General features: G+C 39.3%; 3 protein-coding genes across 6 annotated transcripts in view; 2 read left to right on the top strand and 1 right to left on the bottom strand.

The window, feature by feature from the left end:
- LOC308089139 (kelch-like protein 24) lies at positions 1 to 16448 on the top strand (the record flags this gene model as incomplete). The annotated part of the gene is made up of 9 exons (XM_080433708.1): positions 1 to 162; positions 349 to 483; positions 1264 to 1455; positions 2187 to 2330; positions 3086 to 3206; positions 4097 to 4252; positions 4943 to 5137; positions 5488 to 5665; positions 16370 to 16448. The coding sequence occupies 9 exons, from the start codon at positions 1 to 3 to the stop codon at positions 16446 to 16448; spliced, it is 1362 nt and encodes a 453-aa protein (XP_080289834.1).
- Positions 1 to 17125, bottom strand: part of LOC308089138 (HLA class II histocompatibility antigen, DO beta chain-like) — a gene marked incomplete at its 3' end in the record, with an annotated part of 282785 nt that overhangs the window by 17524 nt on the left and 248136 nt on the right. The window lies entirely within an intron of this gene.
- Positions 11103 to 17125, top strand: part of elmod3 (ELMO/CED-12 domain containing 3) — a 17318-nt gene continuing 11295 nt past the window's right edge. The window contains exons 1-3 of one of the 4 annotated variants that reach the window (XM_080432154.1): positions 11103 to 11176; positions 15713 to 15989; positions 16083 to 16472. The gene's annotated coding sequence lies outside the window, so the exon portion shown is untranslated. Of the gene's footprint in view, positions 11181 to 15712; positions 16473 to 17125 lie in introns of all 4 variants that reach the window. The other 3 variants (XM_080432151.1, XM_080432153.1, XM_080432152.1) reach the window with 3 other exon arrangements.

Below are 17125 nucleotides of genomic sequence, written 5' to 3' on the forward strand. Positions count from 1 at the left end.
ATGACGTCTGACTTCCTCAGTAACACACATCCCAACAAGATGTTGGAGAGCCTGAACAGACTCAGGCTCAAAAAGGAGTTCTGTGATGTGATTCTGTGCTGTGGAGGACAGGAGTTCCCCTGTCATCGTAATGTACTGGCCTCCTTCAGCTCCTACTTTGAGGTAAACAACTTTCCATGTGAACATTTATTGATCTGGTGTTTTATTAAGTGAATAACATTCAATAATGTCTTGGCTTTCATGAGAACCAAACGTCATGCTACATACAATAAATTAATCGTTGACACAATGTAAATTAGAAAGGCCTAAGTCTCAAAGCAAACCATTTCCCTTTCCCAACCTGCACAGGCGATGTTTACAACCGGCATGATGGAGTCCAGACAGGAAAAGGTTGTCATGATCGATGTGGAACCTCAGGCGATGGAGATGTTGGTGAGATATGCCTATACCTCAAAGGGAGTCATCTCCTCGGAAAATGTGCAGGTAATGTATATATATTTTAAATTATTATTATTATAATTTTTTTCCCAAAGATTTATTCTGGGCTTTTTATGCCCCTTTATTGATAGTACAGTAGGGGGGCACGGTGGCGCAATCGGTAGCGCTCACTGCTAGAAGGTCCTGGGTTTGATTCCCGCCGGAGACGCTGTGGGCGCTGGGGGCGTGTTCTCTCCTCCGCGTCATCAGTGCCCATACCCTAGGTGGGGTTGGTGAAAGGGCCTTTCTGTGTGGAGTTTGCATGTTCTCCCTGTGTCTCCTAGGGTAGGTAGGTACCCTCACAAAACATGCAGTAATCCCTGTCTCTATACCGCCTCCCCCAGCCGGGGTGCCTAATGGAGGGGAAAGGAATTGGTTGGAATAGCGTGTTCCTTCCACGCGCTACGTCCAACCGGGGAAACTCCCCCCTGTCAGGTGATAAGAAGCAGCCTGCTCACTCCTCATGCATTGAAGGAAGCATGAGCTCAGTTTGGGGCTCTCCCCAGGCTGGCAGAGGGAGAGTAGCACCCAGGATTATAGTTTAGGCAATTGGCACTGGGTGAAAAAATGGGTTACAAACATAAAAAAAACAAAAAAAATGATGGTACGTAGACAGGAAATGGGGAGAGAGAGATGGGGAGTGACACGCAGCACTCGAACATGTAATGCAACGCACTGTCAGGCTACATTGAGCCTAGGATGAAGGAGAAACATGAACTTTAACCATTATCAAAATATTTGTCCAACATCGGTGCTTAATAAAGATATTGTGTTTATTTGGTCCAGGCCCTGGTAGCAGCAGCACACTTGATGAATGTCCCAGGTGTTCAACAAGCCTGCTGTCGTCACATGGAGCGTCACATGGATGAAAACAACTGTGTGGGGATTCACTGCCTGGCTGAAACCTACTCCTTTAAGAGGTTGATGAAACGCAGCATGGATTACATTATGGAACACTTCAGCGTCGTCTATCAGCAGGTCAGTCATTGAAGGATACATTCATTTCCCAAGTTGTTTGTCCGTTGGCTTTTTCTGGTAACTCAATATGAAACGGGCCACCCAAGCTGATATTAAAGGTCATTTTCTATTATTACTCACCCTGCAGTGGTGTAAAGTAACTAAGTACATTTACTCAAGTACTCTACTTAAGTACAATTTTGAGGTACTTTTACTTTACTGGAGTATTTCCAATTTTCAATACTTTTACTTCTACTCCACTACATCTCAGAGGCAAATATTCTACTTTTACTCCACTACAATTATTTAAAAACTTTAGTTACTAGTTACTTTGAAGATATAAATTATTACATTATAAAACATACATTAACCACTTCAGCCCTATTTTATACCTAGGCTATTTTCAAACATTTGAGTACTTTTACTTTTGGTACTTTAAGTATATTTTGATGCCAATACTTTTGTACTTTTACTCAAGTAACATTTTGAACACAGGCCTTTTACTTGAAACAGAGTATTTCTACATTGTGCTACTTTTACTTAAGTATATATATATATATATATATATATATATATATATATATATATATATATATATATATATATATATATATATATATCCGAGTACTTTTTCCACCACTGTCACCCTGTCACCATCACAACACTATCAGTAACAAATGTTACTTCGGGAAGAATGGAAACAAAGTCATAATATTTCAGCCACTTTGTTGTATTTTCTCGTGCTCCTATAGGAAGAGTTCCTCTCTCTCTCTGTGGACAAACTGACAGAGATTCTTGCCAATGACAAACTCCATGTGACCAAGGAGGAGGTGGTGTTTGAGGCGGCCATGTTGTGGTTAAACCACAGTCCTGACCGCAAGCAGAGCTTTGAGAAGGTCAGTCCCTTCTCAGTGTTTCACCTGATGTAATGAGAGACCATGGAGAAGTCAGAGCAATGTGACTGAGAACAAGCTTAAATGGAAGCTATCATGATGTTAATATAAATGTGCAATTCAGTCAACTGTTGATGGTTCTCTTAGCACAGTAAAATACGTCATGTTTGTCTTAATTAGTTCATTTGGTTTCATTTGTACACTTTTGAGTTAAATTAACATGCTGCAGAAACAACCACATTTATCATTAGGGGTGCAACAGTTCATCCAACAAATAGATGTAATTCTTTGAAATAAATAAATAAATAAATAAAGTAGTTAAATAGATAAATAAATAAAACAAAATATATATTTTTTCAAAAACGTTTAAAAAATTGCTATATACAACCTCAACAATGCAATAATCGCTACTAAAATAACCAATAGTGTCATCCCTATTTACCATACAATGAATGAATTAATTCCTACGATTGCCATGATGCACAGATGCACATGTGGTCTATGGCAGCCATTATAATCAACCTGATTCACAGTTGCTCAAGTCAAGATCTTGTCTATTTAGTTTTTAGTTTAGTTTAGTTTATTTAAGAAAATATATATTTTTCTAGAAGGGACCAAAATAATATATAGGGATTTTCTTTTGCCATTTGCTGTGGAAGAAGGAAGGATGAAGACATGGACTGGATCCCTGGATCCAGATCTTCAAATAATAAAATCAACAGTAAGCTTTTACATGTTTTCTTTACATCTCATTTAAGGTGATGGAGCATATCCGTCTGGCTTTCATCAACCCCTCCCGCATTGAGGATGTGAGTGCGTTACTGTATGCGGTTGAATCCCAGGCCTGCCAGAGGCTCCACCGACGACGCTGGTCCACAGGTACCTGCCTCACACACGCATCAATGTAGCAAATGATGGTGGAAAACAAGGGAACCAGGAGACCTGTTACTGCCAGACCCCTAGTGGTTGAAAGATCAGAGCACTACGTCACGCTAAGCTTGGCCAATCAAAAAGAGGACAGAAGACAGACCTCTTTTATGCCCATGTATGGACGAAAACGTTTGGAGAGGGGGACCGACAAAGCCTCATGTAGACCCGACCCCCTGGGTCTGGCAAATACAGCAAGGATTTTCGAGTTGGGATTTCCAGTGCCAACACAAATGCAAAGATACCTGGCAATTTCTTCTTCAGTGTGACATTTGGGGATTTGTCAAGGGTTTAGTTTGCTATCAAGTGTTGGTATTTAATTTAATTTAATTTAATTTAATTTAATTTAATTTAATTTAATTTAATTTAATTTAATTTAATTTAATTTAATTTAATTTAATTTAATTTAATTTAATTTAATTTAATTTAATTCTCTGGATGCCGAGAAGTGGAGGAGAAAAAAAGAAAAGAAAAGAAAAAAACAACAACTATAAAAATACAAGTATACGTGGCACAACACTTGAAAGCAGACTTTCCAAACTCAGTGGAGACACATGGAATCTCAAGCATCAAACAGTCCTGAGAGCATGTATGATAGGCACTAGTTTTCCACTCCAAAAGAGAATCTAATTAAAACTTTATAAATGAATAAAAAACTATGCTGATCCAACCAACCTCATTATACAGTATGCAGTGATGGGTGTTATAGCTAGGCTCTAGTATTAATTCAGTGACTACTAACAATTTGTTACAACATTTCACATGCTCACACATTACTCTACTGACTACCTGACCTCATGGCCACGCCTGGTTCTGTGTTTATCTTCTATTTCTCTGTATAGTATCATGTGAAGTTATCCTGGTGGTGGCAACTAGCAAAGTTGGGTTACTTGATCCCCCATCTAGCACTGTTGAGACCTTCCATCCCCAGACCAATCGATGGAAGACTCTGAAATGCTCGCCCTTCGGTGTAGACGGTTCTGGTCTGGTTATGTCAGGTGAGGAGGAGTACCATCAGATTGATTGAATCAACGTAGGACCTGTAATGTATTCTACAAAAATTCTACTACTTTAACAGCCACAAGTCATAATGCGTTGTTTTAATTGTGCTCTACAGGCTCTACAGTATATTTGGCTGGAGGAAGGTTGCCTGGTCTTTCAGTCAGTAGAGATATGTGGCGCTATGACGCTTCCCTTGACTCATGGTTGCAGATGGCTCCCATGAATGAGGCACGCATGAACTGTGGTAAGACTGTGAAACTATGATATTAATTTTAACTTGGTTTTGGAATAATCACTATGGGTTGCCTTTGTTACCCACGGAGTAGACTGAAAGAACGAGCCCAATCGATGGTCTTGAAGGGCGGATCCAAACCCAGCCGGCGGATTCCTCCGGCGCTTCCTATTGCTTCACCAATCTATGTCCCCGCCTCCCCTCCCCCCTCCCTCCCCCCCCCCCCCGGCCTGTGCACGGAGCACGCTGACGTCACCAAATTTAGAGCGACGCCCCTCTGCACTCTGATTGGTTAGGAGATAACAAGGTCCTAAGACCAGTGTTCCTGCATGGTTCGCCCAGGCTTTTTTTCTTTTGAAACAAAAAAAAAAAGGCATGGGTTTCCGAGGCTACCCACGGAGAGGCTGCCTATGGCCAAGGTCATCAGTTCTAATTATGTGTTTTTTTTTCATAGGCCTGGTAATGCTGGATGGCTATGTGTTTGCAGTGGGGGGCGCTAAAACGATTGGGCTGACTAATTTGAAGTCAGTGGAACGCTACAACCCCAACAACAACACCTGGCAGCTCATGGAGTCTGGTGGCATGCCAGACCTTGGCCTCCTGGCTCCTGTGGTCACAGTCGCACTAGATGGATTGATCTTTGTTATTAGTATGTGACTAGTTTTAATACACGCAGGTTCAGCCTGCTGGTTTTCACGAGGATGTTTTTTTATGTAATGTATGTATGACATAACGGCTAACAAAAACATGTTTTACAGGCCAGGGTCTGTTCAAGTACAACCCTAAAACCTCTGTATGGACAGAAGCTGCTCGTATATCGGCTTATCCGTATTTTGGTTCAGCTGTCTGTGGGCTCAAAGGAAAGATCTACTTTATAGGTATTATAACTGTTCTTAATGACTCTTAGCTCCATTATAGACTCACTTAGTTCACTGTAGTTTGAGGACATACTAGATCCCACTAACAGTCACTGTCCTGTTAATTCCTGTTTATCTATAGGTGGTCAGCAAATACCAAGGACGAACACACAGCAGTACACAGACAAGGTGCTCTGCTACAACCCCAAGACCAACCAGTGGAGCATGTGTTCCCCCATGACAAAGCGACGCTTCAAGCCTGGTGTGGCTGTGGCAGGTGGAAAGATTTACGTTCTAGGAGGGATGGATGACACGGACAGGTACGAATTTGATGCCATGTTGACATGTTGTGTGACGCCTTTAAATCTGTTGTGGTAACCACTACACAGTCTTTTGTTTTTAGATAAAAAATGTTTTGTCTGTTTCTTTATTTTATAAAGAAACAGTTATAAGAAGTGAAAATAATTACAATAGCAATATCAAGAAAGATTGGAAATGGTGGTGGCTTCTTGTTCTCATGGCTATTGTTTCTCTCCCAATGTAGGAATCTCTGTTGCATCGAGTCGTACAATGATCAGACAAACACATGGGAAATAGTGGGGGAGATACCCACCGCTCACAGTTGTTTCAGCTGCGTGTCTTACCTCTCCCTGCCCATCCCTCTGGAATAGATAGGACACACATCCACAGGTAGTGTTTTAGGGTGACCATATTCTGATTGCACGAGGTGCTCTAAAAATGCTCTTCCGAATCGAAAACTCAGCTGTGTAACAAAATGCCTCTTTAAGATGCCATAAGCTTAATTTATCATGAACCCTCACCGTAGAATAGGAAAGGGCCCTGGATGTAGTCTACATAAGAATGTTATGAATGGCACGAGGTGTCACATGGACGGACCACATCATAAATGTGGACCTACGGTACTGTACCACGGGTCACAGACAAAGTCAGAGAGAGAAGGATGAGGCTGGCAGGGCACTGCGTCAGGCACCCGGAACCATAGTGGCAAGCAAACTGACTCTGTGGGAGGCAACCCAGGGCAAAGGCGGGAAAGGCAAGAAGCGCACCACCTGCATAGATGCACTGCGGCGCGACAGCTTAGCTAACAACACTGTAGAGCTCAAGACCCTGATGCTAGGTAGGAGAGTGTGCAGGGCAGCGATTCAGGAGTCCTGATTTGGTGTTGGCTAGAGTGCACTCTCGCATAGCATAGCATCTCTAGAATATAACAATAATGATAATAGTAATAATAATAATATTAATGATAGTAGTAGTAGTAGAATAAAGAAAAAAAAGGAGGGGTAGATTTTTGGCATTTTAAGAGCTCACAGCAAGAAGTCACAGCAGAAAGTGGAGCAACCATGTAATTCCTGTGCTTCCCAAGCTCCCCTCCCCCCCTCCTGCTGTCCTAAAAGAACGTGTACTCCCAGCGCTGTATCATATATTCATGTTCACGGGTTCGTTCAGAAACACGCTCCGAGAGCGATGAACCTGTAGTATCTTGATACACCCATAAATGGACTTATAGAGCCCGATTTGAACATTCACAGAGACAAGGACTTAAGGCTGATATTGAGTGGCGTGGAGTATGGAGTAACGTTTATCGTTAATACAGCGTTATGTGATAAACAGTAAGCAAAACGACCCTTAATAAGGACATGTGCACATGGATAAATGAACACTGAGGATTTGATTGTGAAATGTAGTTGTTTTTGTATTACCTTCTCCAAGCTGGTCTTGACCCTGCTTCTTTTCACACCAACAGACACCCAGCTGTTCCTGAATCCTGTGGACTGGACAAGACTAACGGGTCATTCACACCAAGAATGAGAAATATAATGATAACTATAGGAGGTAGAGCAGTTTAAAACAATACAAGTCTGCACAACACCATTGCTCCTAAAAGTGTTTATTTTTTTTACTTTTTTTTTTTTACTTTAAAACACAGAAAAGTGGTACAGGAGGTGGTACAACGTTTCAGCCACACATGGCCTTCATCCCCTGATGAATGAAGAATTACAGACCCCACGGGTCCATTGGAACCCCCTCAAGGAACCCTGAGGTTCACAGCCTGGCTCTAGATTTGGAAATATTTTGCCTGCCGTTGTTTTGGCCTGTCCTGTGTTCATTAATAAACCTTTAAGTTTGACACCTCTCGTCTGCACATGGGTCCTAATCTCTTTACTCACATGTAACAAAAGGCAACCATTACACCATCCTTTACATAGGCTACCTGTTGATGTTTCTGATTAAAGAAGCCATAGATATTTCATATACATTACCTCTCTTATAAACTGCCGACAACCACCACAACTTAAGGAGAGATGAACTGCTCATCCAGAGGTCACTGCAATTTAAAAATATATAACATACTGTGCTCTCATGTATTGCAGTTAACACAACACAAATGTAATGTCATTCATTGCTGCAGTGCTGCAATTTCCAATAAGACCAAGCAACCAGCCTGTGGATTAGAGAGGTAGATAAATTTATTTTCAGGGCCATTTATTCCTTGCAAGTCCTGAGGGAAACCAAACCAAATATGTCTCATTCACACCACATGCTCATGTAAATATCCAACAACAAAGAGTAGCTGTCACAAGGAACAGCATCCGTTTAATTAAAGACTGAATCAGGAGGATAATGGGAATCAATATTTATCCAGACACATTGCATCACTAATACTTTTTTGTCTTCTACATAAAAGAAGGGAGGCCATTAAAAAAATAAATATTGTTTTTTTCTCTTTTGGGAAAAGGGCACTTTGAGGCAAAAGGGCAGGTGCTCAAGCACCAAAAGGAAAATACATTATAATTGCCCTCTATAACTAACATTTTTTATTTAAAAAGTTGAAAGGGCCTTTCTGTGTGGAGTTTGCATGTTCTCCCCGTGTCTCCTAGGGTAGGTACCCTCACAAAAAACATGCAGTAATCCTGGTCTCTATACTGCCTCCCCCTGGTCAGCCGGGGCGCCTGATGGAGGGGAAAGGAACTGGTTGGAATAACGTGTTCCTTCCACGCGCTACGTCCTACCGGGGAAACTCCGGGTGATGAGAAGCGGCCTGCTCACTCCTCAATGAGGAGCAGGAGAGCCCCGAACTGAGCTCAGACTTTCTTCAACGCATGAGGAGTCCTCATGCGTTGAAGAAAGCATGAGCTCAGTTTGGGCTCTCCCAGGCTGGCAGAGTGAGAGTAGCGCCAGGATTACAAGGTTAGGCAATCGGCACTGGGTTTAAATATGGTTACAAAATCGTGGGATAAAAAAATAATTTAAAAAACTTCTTAAGGGTAATATGAGCATCAAAATAATATTTTACATGTTTATTTTTTTAGTTATGGAGCAGGAGTGGGCAACTTTGATGATGGAGAGGGGCCCACTATATTTTCACGCTCACTCCAGAAGGCCACATTGCATTATACTGTCGGGCAGACACCTCTTATCTCCGTATTTTAACTCTTTCATAAATGTATGCCGTACTTCGCCATTCTATGTCACACAAAAATAGCAAAAATAGCAGATCTACAATCTCAAAACGCGTCGCAGTGCGACGCGTTTTGAGATTGTAGATCTGCTATTTTGCTATTTTTTGATTGGAATCCTGAATTTGTTTTTGCTATTTTGAATTGGAATCCTGAAAAGTTCATTTCCAATGCATTTAGTTATACTTATGTTAACTTTATGAACTTAAATACAAATACATTGGCCATAAAAAAGACAATAGAATTTTAATACTAGTCATTAAGCTACTAATAGACTGAAGTAGTTAAAGCGGGTCATGTTTGCATGTTTGGAATCATAACAGCTGAAATCAATAATACATCAGTATTCTGATATTAACCTGTGGGCCGCATTAAGTGAAGGTGGGGCCCCCGGGCCGCCAGTTACCCATGTATGTTATAGAGGGCAAGTATGATGTATTAATCATATAAAGCTTATTAGCCAAGGATCCTTTTAATAAAACAGCTTTAGCTCATAAATGCTGCCTTCCTGTGCTGATGGTGTACTATACGGTGCAGCAGGTGTTTGGCTGTGGGTATACATTTACTCAAGTACTGTATTTTTTACTTTACTGGAGTATTTCCAATTTTCTGTACTTTGCTTCTACTCCACTACATCTCAGAGGCAAATATTGTACTTTTTACTCCACTACAATTATTTGAAAACTTTAGTTACTTGTAGATTTATTTATTTATTACAAAACATACGTTATCCACTTCAGCCTATATAGATTTCAGCCTTTTGAAAATAGCAGATCTACAAGCTCACAATGCATCGCGATGCGACGCATTGTGAGGTTGTAGATCTGCTATTTTCAAAAGACGTGCAATACTTTTTAAAAGTTGTGAAATGGTCATGATTCTGCATAATGAGTACTTTCTACTTTTGGTACTTTAAGTACATTTGATACTGATACTTCTGTACAGTATGTAAACGTACACCACGGGCTCTCTCTCTCTCTCTCTCTCTCTCGTCTCTCTCTCTTCTCTCTCTCTCTCTCTCTCTCTCTCTCTCTCTCACACAGATGAGGACATCTGTCTGTCTGTCCCACATTACTATTCTCAGCCATGTAACATTTTCCTCTCATGTATAGATTTTAAGGATCCAACATGTGTGTTCAGGTTTCATTGTGTTGGACACAGTGCGGTGCAGATGCAGACCTTTCAGAGGAAAGCATGGCTTTATGAGGCCAGATGAAAAAGCTCTCACATGTCAATGATTCATCTGGGCTGCTGCTTCACGAGAGACAGATATTCATTTCTGAGTATACTGTGGAGTTATGTAACTACATACATACCAGCACAGGGATATGGGGGGAAATTATTAATATGATGAATCACACTGACTTTAAACCTGTGAATGAATGCTGTGGTTTCATTTGACTGTTTGCTTTGGCCGCTCTCTGAGAAATCACACACCAGATAGATATGATGTATTTAATATATATATTATTATTATATGATTATGTTAATGTGTAACATATTATGTGTGTGTCATATATTCATATGTTAGTATGTAATACATTATGTATATTATGTATGTGTCAATGCATGGTCATCATAATATGAGAGAGAGAGAGAGAGAGAGAGAGAGAGAGGAGAGAGAGGAGAGAGAGAGAGAGAGAGAGAGAGAGAGAGAGAGAGAGAGAGAGGGGGGGGGGAGAGAGGGTGGAGAGATGGGGGAGAGAGAAAGAGAGAGAGAGAGAGGGGGGGGAGAGAGGGGGGAGAGAGAAGAGAGGGGGAGATGGGGAGAGAGAGAGAGAGAGAGAGAGAGAGAGGAGAGAGAGAGAGAGATGAGAGAGAGAGAGAGAAGAGAGAGAGAGAGAGAAGAGGAGAGAGAGAGAGAGGAGAGAGAGAGAGAGAGGGGGGGAGGGGGGGGGAGAGAGGGTGGAGAGATGGGGGAGAGAGAAAGAGAGAGAGAGGAGGGGGGGAGAGAGGGGGGGAGAGAGAAAGAGAGGGGGAGATGGGGAGAGAGAGAGAGAGAGAGAGAAGAGAGAGAGAGAGAGAGAGAGAGAGAGAGAGAGAGAGAGAGAGAGAGAGAGAGAGAGAGAGAGAGAGAGAGAGAGGGGGGGGGTATATAGAGAGAGAGGGGAGGGAGAGAGAGAGGGGAGAGAGAGAGAAAGAGAGAGAGTGAGAGAGAGAGAGAGAGAGAGAGAGAGAGAGAGAGAGCTCATAGCAATGACGTAATGACCTAGGCGTCAGGCAGGCAGGAAAAAAATAACCACAATTCCCAGAATGCACTTGGATTGAGCCTGTGTGTCAGTGGGCTGGAGAAGAGAAGGAAGCACAGATTGGAGAAAGAGAGAGAGAGATAGAGAGACAATCATATCAACTGTAGGTATTATTAGTTTATACATTATTCATTTGTTTTAATCCAGAACAGGACAGTGTGTTGCTAATAAGTGTGTTTAATATGATGTCATCATCACGCACCGTGCGTGTTAGAGCTGGGGTTTTAGTTTTTTTCTGTAGATTTTTCTTCAAGATTTTTGTAATGAAAATAGCAGATCTACAAGCTCACAACACGTCGTGAGCTTGTAGATCTGCTATTTTCAAGTAGGTCAACATGTACAGTATTGACAATAGGAGTTGTGGTTCTGATCGGCGTAGAGCTGTGCGATACTGGGATTCAGAGCTCTGCTGGGATTGTGACAGGGTTGCCCATGTCCTTCATATTATAAGCGACTTTGGCTTTGTTTTCTGTAAAGTTGCTTGTAAATATTGGTTATTTTGTGGGTTGAGGTTTATTTGGTCTTGTTTCTAAAGGTGTAGATGTTTATTTGGTCTTGTTTCTAAAGTGTAGTTGTTTATTTGGTCTTGTTTATAAAGTGTAGTTGTTTATTTGGTCTTGTTTCTAAAGTGTAGTTGTTTATTTGGTCTTGTTTCTAAAGTGTAGTTGTTTATTTGGTCTTGTTTATAAAGTGTAGCTGTTTATTTGGTCTTGTTTCTAAAGTGTAGTTGTTTATTTGGGCTTGTTTCTAAAGTGTAGTTGTTTATTTGGTCTTGTTTATAACGTGTAGTTTGTTTATTTGGGCTTGTTTATAAAGTGTAGTTGTTTATTTGGTCTTGTTTCTAAAGTGTAGTTGTTTATTTGGTCTTGTTTCTAAAGTGTAGTTGTTTATTTGGTCTTGTTTCTAAAGTGTAGATGTTTATTTGGTCTTGTTTCTAAAGTGTAGTTGTTTATTTGGTCTTGTTTCTAAAGTGTAGTTGTTTATTTGGTCTTGTTTCTAAAGTGTAGATGTTTATTTGGTCTTGTTTCTAAAGTGTAGTTGTTTATTTGGTCTTGTTTATAACGTGTAGTTGTTTATTTGGTCTTGTTTCTAAAGTGTAGTTGTTTATTTGGTCTTGTTTCTAAAGTGTAGTTGTTTATTTGGTCTTGTTTCTAAAGTGTAGATGTTTATTTGGTCTTGTTTCTAAAGTGTAGTTGTTTATTTGGTCTTGTTTATAAAGTGTAGTTGTTTATTTGGTCTTGTTTCTAAAGTGTAGATGTTTATTTGGTCTTGTTTATAACGTGTAGTTGGTCTTGTTTCTAAAGTGTAGTTGTTTATTTGGTCTTGTTTCTAAAGTGTAGTTGTTTATTTGGTCTTGTTTCTAAAGTGTAGATGTTTATTTGGTCTTGTTTCTAAAGTGTAGTTGTTTATTTGGTCTTGTTTATAAAGTGTAGTTGTTTATTTGGTCTTGTTTCTAAAGTGTAGATGTTTATTTGGTCTTGTTTATAACGTGTAGTTGTTTATTTGGTCTTGTTTCTAAAGTGTAGTTGTTTATTTGGTCTTGTTTCTAAAGTGTAGTTGTTTATTTGGTCTTGTTTCTAAAGTGTAGATGTTTATTTGGTCTTGTTTCTAAAGTGTAGTTGTTTATTTGGTCTTGTTTCTAAAGTGTAGTTGTTTATTTGGTCTTGTTTCTAAAGTGTAGTTGTTTATTTGGTCTTGTTTATAAAGTGTAGATGTTTATTTGGTCTTGTTTCTAAAGTGTAGATGTTTATTTGGTCTTGTTTATAACGTGTAGTTGTTTATTTGGTCTTGTTTATAAAGTGTAGTTGTTTATTTGGTCTTGTTTATAACGTGTAGTTGTTTATTTGGTCTTGTTTCTAAAGTGTAGTTGTTTATTTGGGCTTGTTTCTAAAGTGTAGTTGTTTATTTGGTCTTGTTTCTAAAGTGTAGTTGTTTATTTGGGCTTGTTTCTAAAGTGTAGTTGTTTATTTGGTCTTGTTTCTAAAGTGTAGTTGTTTATTTGGTCTTGTTTCTAAAGTGTAGTTGTTTATTTGGTCTTGTTTATAAAGTGTAGTTGTTTATTTGGTCTTGTTTCTAAAGTGTAGTTGTTTATTTGGTCTTGTTTATAAAGTGTAGTTGTTTATTTGGTCTTGTTTCTAAAGTGTAGTTGTTTATTTGGTCTTGTTTATAAAGTGTAGATGTTTATTTGGTCTTGTTTCTAAAGTGTAGTTGTTTATTTGGTCTTGTTTATAAAGTGTAGTTGTTTATTTGGTCTTGTTTCTAAAGTGTAGATGTTTATTTGGTCTTGTTTATAACGTGTAGTTGTTTATTTGGTCTTGTTTATAAAGTGTAGTTGTTTATTTGGTCTTGTTTATAACGTGTAGTTGTTTATTTGGTCTTGTTTCTAAAGTGTAGTTGTTTATTTGGGCTTGTTTCTAAAGTGTTGTTGTTTATTTGGTCTTGTTTATAAAGTGTAGTTGTTTATTTGGGCTTGTTTCTAAAGTGTAGTTGTTTATTTGGTCTTGTTTCTAAAGTGTAGATGTTTATTTGGTCTTGTTTCTAAAGTGTAGATGTTTATTTGGTCTTGTTTATAACGTGTAGTTGTTTATTTGGTCTTGTTTCTAAAGTGTAGTTGTTTATTTGGTCTTGTTTCTAAAGTGTAGATGTTTATTTGGTCTTGTTTCTAAAGTGTAGTTGTTTATTTGGTCTTGTTTCTAAAGTGTAGTTGTTTAATTGGTCTTGTTTATAACGTGTAGTTGTTTATTTGGGCTTGTTTCTAAAGTGTAGTTGTTTATTTGGGCTTGTTTCTAAAGTGTAGTTGTTTATTTGGTCTTGTTTCTAAAGTGTAGTTGTTTAATTGGTCTTGTTTATAACGTGTAGTTGTTTATTTGGGCTTGTTTATAAAGGGCGCGTTCGAAAATTACGCACCGGAGCACACTCGCCTATTAGTTTGTATTGGCCAGTGCGCTCAGTGCTGTATTTTCGAACGCACCCAAAGTGTAGTTGTTTATTTGGGCTTGTTTCTAAAGTGTAGTTGTTTATTTGGTCTTGTTTCTAAAGTGTAGTTGTTTAATTGGTCTTGTTTATAACGTGTAGTTGTTTATTTGGGCTTGTTTATAAAGTGTAGTTGTTTATTTGGGCTTGTTTCTAAAGTGTAGTTGTTTATTTGGTCTTGTTTCCTAATGTTATTTAAACCAATGGTTCTCAAACATTCATGTCAAGGACCCCCAGATTAATATGTATTTATTTGTCCGCGGGCGGACCCCCCTTCTTAAAATATGTTATGCCAGCTAGTGGACACCCATGAGATTTTTGTGGTGAAAATGTTACAAAAATATTCCAAAATTACCTTTTCTTTTTCAAGATTATTATATATCTTTTTTTTTAAATAGCAGTTCTTCATAGACCTGGTTGCTTATTCCTCTCGCAGAATCTGGCAACACTTGGCTACTTGGTACATATAGCTTGAACTGGGCTACTTTGGATTACAGTTTGCAATTATTATTATAATAATAATTATTATTCACTTAATTTACATGTTAACGTTTAGTTTAGTTTTAGTTTTAAAGTTTAAAAGGAAAGGTCAGGGGTCAGTTTTAAAGGTCAGGGGTCGCAGGTTTAGTCTTTGTTGCTGTTAGCTTTAACTTGCTAGGTAGCAGGGTTGCCAGATTCTGTGAGAGAAACGAGCAACCCAGGGCTATGAAAACAAGCCCAGTCAAACTTTATTGTTCTAATGTTGTTTTAAACGCAGTGGTTCTCAAAAACCTTCATAACAAGGACCCCCCAGATGAATGTGTATTTGGCAGAGGACCCCCGTCTGAACGTATTTTGTGCCGATCCCCCCCATACGTGATTTGTGTTATAAAATGTTTCAAAAACATTCCTGATTTCCAAAATGAATATATTTGTTGTTGAAAATAGCAGCTTGTAGATCTGCTATTTTCAAATAGGCGATGCATATCTAGGGGTAAAACTGAAGCGAACACAAATGAGCAACTACTACACTTCATAAACAAGCCCAAAATAGCTTATAATAAGCAGACGTGGCAACACTGCTAGGGTGTTGACGTCACTACTGATAGGGCAGTTGTGGTGTTGTGCTGCCGTTGGTGTCCTATTGAATTATGTTACTCCAGACAGTTGTAGTGTTATGCTGCCGTTGGTGGCCTATTGAATTATGTTACTCCAGGTTTGCTCTGTGAAATGACTTGATTGTTGCATATTATTATTATGACGTTTATGACGATAATCACATAATCTAAAATAAAATTGTTGACATTTTCTTTTGAGTTTCTCTTTCAAAAATCAAAACACTGAAAATGGCATTTGTTTGATTGACTTTTAATATAAAATGTACTTGTAATTATGACATAGCATGTCATAATTGCCCCATCTCTTGTAGTTTTTCCATAAAAAATATACATTTCTCTTCATCGGTTTAGAATGATAATACCTCATCATACATTTTCAGTCACAAGATTTATTTTTTTGTTTTATTCATTTCACTTATTATTGTGCTGTCCCAGCTTTATTAATTCTTATTATTGTGCTGTCCCAGCTTTATTAATTCTTATTATTGTGCTGTCCTATAGATTTATACATTCTTATTATTGTCCTGTCCTATAGCCTTATTAACTCTTATTATTTTCCTGTCCCATAGCTTCCAGATGCGTGACAGTTTTTTGGACATATGACTACAACTCTATGTGGGGACAGCAGGACGTTTTTACCCATGAGACACTGCTCCTCCTCGGACACTTGTTGCACTACATGTGTGGTGTTCCACGTGAGACTGAAGACATAAAACTACATGTGTGGTGTTCCATGTGAGACTGAAGACATAAAACTACATGTGTGGTGTTCCATGTGAGACTGAAGACATAAAACTACATGTGTGGTGTTCCATGTGAGACTGAAGACATAAAACTACATGTGTGGTGTTCCACGTGAGACTGAAGACATAAAACTACATGTGTGGTGTTCCATGTGAGACTGAAGACATAAACTACACAGCTCACTGTGGCAGACAGTAGGTGACTGAAGACATAAACTACACAGCTCACTGTGGCAGACAGTACGTGACTGAAGACATAAACTACACAGCTCACTGTGGCAGACAGTACGTGACTGAAGACATAAACTACACAGCTCACTGTGGCAGACAGTACGTGACTGAAGACATAAACTACACAGCTCACTGTGGCAGACAGTAGGTGACTGAAGACATAAACTACACAACAGCTCACTGTGGCAGTACTCACAGTGGGTGAAGTTAAGTCACGTTGCAGCGATAACGGTGTCCTGGTGGTACCTGTAGGTGGCGCTCAGGTTCCTCCTCTCCCGTGCCAACAGTAATGAAGGGGCTTGAACAGGGGGAGCCCAGCCCTGCCAAGTGATGCCTCATCTATCAGCTCTGAGAGGTAAGAAGCCTGCACGTCCACAACCAGCTATCAAGAAGCAAGAACTTTGTTTTATTTGTCACTAACTTATGGTCTCTGTCGGGTGGAAACCTCATACGTCCAAAACTGTCACTCAAAAGTAGCAGATCTACAAGCTCAAAACGCGTCGCTTCACGCCGCATTTCGAGCTTGTAGATCTGCTACTTTTGTGTGACACTGTAGTATGATCAAGTAGGGTGTTAATTTATGAAAAAACACAAAAAGAAAAAAAAAATGGACAGAGGGTTCTGCCCGACAGCCTGATCACGATTATTCTAGCATAATAATGTGAGGATCGCTACCGTTCATCTTTATGAATTAGCCTGTTGAAAAAATGCTCATACATTCTCAAACAAATAAAAAAAAGTGTAAATAGTCAGCTTGCAGATCGGCTATTTCCACAACAATGTGTAAATATGGCTTGTTTTGGCCATAGTACCTTATTTATTGTTATTATTGGTACTGGCTATTGTAATTTCTCTGTGTTATTTCTTTGTTATATCTGCCCTGTGCAACAAAGTTAGTTTACCAAGCCTTAATGCCAAACATAAATGTCATTTTCATTTATATCGTTGCTGTCGGGCAGAAACCTCTTATCTCCATATTTAATTCTAACTTTTTTTGTTTTAACGCCC

This window comes from Gymnoscopelus braueri (genome assembly GCF_963280865.1).
Source record: "Gymnoscopelus braueri genome assembly, chromosome: 7".
NCBI lineage: Eukaryota > Metazoa > Chordata > Actinopteri > Myctophiformes > Myctophidae > Gymnoscopelus > Gymnoscopelus braueri.